Here is a 3,522-nt window from a genome sequence, read left to right as displayed (position 1 = left end):
AAAAGAGATGCTATGGATGGAGGAAGTGTGCTCCAAATCTGTGTTCCTATTCTCCTTAAAAGGTCACTGAAATGGTGAACCAAAGAACAGGCAGCACTCACTGGGGCTTGAGATTGTTGAAGAGGAGGTAAGAATCCTGAAACCCAGGTTAGATTCTGGGACATGAGGAAGGATCTTGAGTATAGGACCCAGCAAGTCCCGTCACTCACTCACTGTCAGTCCTACATTTTCTTGGACACAGAGACATAAATGAAACTGCAGTGTTTTCATTTATTGGATAGGGAAAGGAAAACATTCATGGAGTTGTCATGGGTGTGGCAAAGAGAAACTTAAAGGAAAACCTTTGATTCTAGATGAGTTGTCCTAGGTAATCAGGGAAGACTCTGGGGATGCAGGGATTACACTTTCTGGAGGACAGCGATGGGAATCAGATCACAGATTTTGTCACAGGCTGGTGTGTGCACAGGAAGGGATGATGCTGGAGTCCAGGTGAGGAGTCCCCATTCAACACTGAGTAAGCCAGGAAGAAAGAATACAAAAACTCATTAAGCATTGTTTGGGGTGACTTCAGGACATAGAGCCAAGGATGAAGAAACAGACCTTTCCCTGCCGTCTATCTGATGTTCCTTACTAGAATACCGGGCTGAATGGCATAGAATAAATGACTTTTTCCGTATTGACGACATATGAAAAATAAAAGGAAGTAATGAAAGATATGAGGCTTGTTCCCACTATCTTTGGCATAAGAAACTCTTTTGTGGGATATTTGTACAGTATGTGAAGATGTGTCACTGTGATTGGCTTAATAAAGAGATAAATGGCCAATCACAAGGCAGGAGCTTTAGGTGGAACTTCCAGGGAGAGAGAGAGAGAGAGAGAGGAGAGAGAGAGAGAGAGAGAGAGAGAGAGAGAGAGAGAGAGAGAGAGAGAGGGGAGAGAGAGAGAGAGAGAACGAGAACTCTGGGAAGGAAAAGGAGTGGAGTCACCAGGAGCTGTAAGATGGAAGAGAGGTAAAACTGCATGAATGTAGATTAATAGGAATAGGTTAATTTAAGTTATAAGAGCTAATTAGAAACAAGCTTAGGCTATAGGTCAAATTTCCATCATTAATAATAAGTCTCTGTGTTATTATTTGGGAGCTGGCTGGTGGAACAGAGAAATGATTCATCACAAAATTCTGAATAATTTTCAGTAAAGTGAAAAATAATGATAAAAGCCTTGGCTACTTTTCAAAGACTCTCACACATTATCAGAGTGAAGTCTTTGACTAAACAGGAAAGAGGACAGATGAGAGAACTCAGCTTGCTCTCCAGGTTGGAGGAGAAGTGCAGATTTGGCAGGTCCATCCCCAGGTAAGAAGTCAAGGCTGTACAGGGTTCAAAGGAGATGTCATTATAAGGAATGGGAGGGAAGTAGACCACACACACTGATAAGCGTCTATACTCACATGACATTTAATGCATTACTGAGCCATTTTCACACAACTGCACAAGGTATGCATATATACAGTATGCATCTTTGTTTTCTTGTTTAATTGCTTGGGTCACTCATTTAAAGTCATGGTAAGACTAAATCACACACCCAGATAATTTGAAGCCAAACTTCAAGCTCTCTTCAAAGGTTCCTTATTAAATTATTTTTATTATTATTTTGGGGCACAATACTAATGCTTTTGGAAGGTCCTCATTCCTGCCTACCCTGTCTTAGCTCTCACCTGAAAATTACCCACCTGGAGGATCAAGCCTCTCCTCCATCTCGGGCCTGGAGACAGCGATCTGCAGGGTGAGAACAAGAACACATTCAGGTATCAGGTACCACTTTATTTCCCCAAGAGAAACTAGCTGCTTCTTCAGCTGCAATATCTGGTTGGCAATCCCTTGGGTTTATCATGATATAAAATTCAGGCAGAGAAAAATAAATGAGTCTTGACTTACCAACCCCAGTTAGGTCCAATATATTTTCCTCAACAATTCCATGCTTCTTGCATAGATCCACAAACTTTTCCTTGATGTTTGAACTCAACTCTGTTTTCCGGCCTGTGAAAAATAACAGTGACAGTAGTGATTGCATTTTATGTGTTGACCACATTCACTGAGCTGAATGATGGGGCAGCTCCTCCAGAGGATGAGAAAGAGATTGACAGCATGATTGGCAGTCATGGATATGACCTGTCCTGAATTTGACATCCATAGAATATCTTTCCAGCACACTGAGCAATTTCAGAGTCCTCCCACCACTGAGCCTGAGGGCTGACAGAGGTAAGCATCTCTCTTCAGAATATAAGGAAGAGGCAGTTCAGGGTCAGGCTGGAAGGACCATGTTAGAGTTAGGATTTCTTTCTTCTCTTTTTTTCCCACCCCCAGATCAGTGTCTGTGTGAAAATACGCTACCATAGAGCTCCATCAGCTGGAACGTTTCCCCATTGTTGATATTTCTGAGATGAAATATAATATAACCATCATAGTCTGTAGCAAGTACATTAAAGATATTGTCTCCATCATCTGTGGAAGAAATGGAACACAGCTCAGAAATTCTTTGTTCCACAGGAAATAATGAAAACCTTTTACTTGTTCTACCCCACATAGAAAAGAGTTAAAATGCACATTCTAAAAGGGATGGCTGGAAATGCCTGGTGCCTTCCATCTGTTGCTCTTCGGACTTCATGAAGTTGATATGGGATGTCCTTCTGAATATGTATTGCTCTTATTATTGATGAATAAAGCTTTTTGGACCAATGACTTAGCAGAGTAAAGCCAGGCCGGAAATCAGAACAGAAATAGAGAGAGAGAGTAGGCAGAGTCAAGGAGATGCCATGTAGCTGCTGAGGGAGACAGATTCCAGCTAGAACCTTACCCAGTAAGACACAGCCTCATGGCAATACACAGATAAAGAAAAATGGGCTGATTCAAGATGGAAGAGTTAGCTAAAAATACGCCTGAGTCATTGGCCAAACAGTGTTGTAATTAATGTAGTTTCTGTGTGATTATTCTGGTCTGAGTGGCCCGGAAACGAATGATCAGTCTCCGACTACATGAAGTATCTTTAGGAGAAGGGACACTGGTAGATCGACCTCCCCTGAACAGTTAGCAACGAGCAACTCAGCTTCTTTTTCCCTCTCTGAGGCCTGGCTTCTTCTCTGCACAGCTTCTAGTGACATACCTGCTGCCACATTCTCAGCAACGCGCACTGGTGGCAACTGTTGGTGCAGAATGAGATGACAGGAGACAAGGAGCCGTCTTACTGTACTTGTTCCACCCACCTGTAGCTGGGATGCGAGCTAGGAGATGGCCCCTGTTGCATTAGCTAAATAAATAATGATCAGGAGCAGCTGGGATTCTAAAGAGGGTTGTGGGTGTGGTTTAGTAATAGAGAGTTTGCCTAGTATGTACAAGGCCTTGAGTTAAAGCCCCAGCCATGTACATGTGTGTGTCTCTCACACACACACACATACACACACATATACACACACATACACACACATACACACACATATACACACACATACACACACATACACACACA

At 42.5% G+C, this 3,522-nt stretch overlaps 1 protein-coding gene across 4 annotated transcripts in view; it reads right to left on the bottom strand.

Annotated features, from left to right (window-relative positions):
• Positions 1-250: 250 nt before the first annotated feature.
• The window catches only part of LOC101994101 (major urinary protein 4-like), a 10,983-nt gene continuing 7,711 nt past the window's right edge, over positions 251-3,522 (bottom strand). For 2 of the 4 annotated variants that reach the window (XM_026781771.1, XM_013348213.2), the window contains 4 exons: positions 2,391-2,501; positions 1,935-2,036; positions 1,730-1,775; positions 251-510 (listed from right to left, as the gene is read on the bottom strand). In XM_026781771.1, the coding sequence (XP_026637572.1) occupies positions 1,738-1,775; positions 1,935-2,036; positions 2,391-2,501 (251 nt within the window). In that variant the 3' untranslated portion in view covers positions 251-510; positions 1,730-1,737. Of the gene's footprint in view, positions 511-1,714; positions 1,818-1,934; positions 2,037-2,390; positions 2,502-3,522 lie in introns of all 4 variants that reach the window. The other 2 variants (XM_013348214.2, XM_026781772.1) reach the window with 2 other exon arrangements.

The sequence above is a fragment of the Microtus ochrogaster genome, chromosome 10 (genome assembly GCF_000317375.1).
Source record: "Microtus ochrogaster isolate Prairie Vole_2 chromosome 10, MicOch1.0, whole genome shotgun sequence".
In the NCBI taxonomy this organism is placed as follows: domain Eukaryota; kingdom Metazoa; phylum Chordata; class Mammalia; order Rodentia; family Cricetidae; genus Microtus; species Microtus ochrogaster.
Note: the sequence above shows the minus strand (reverse complement) of the source record. Positions and strands in the feature narration are given on the sequence as shown.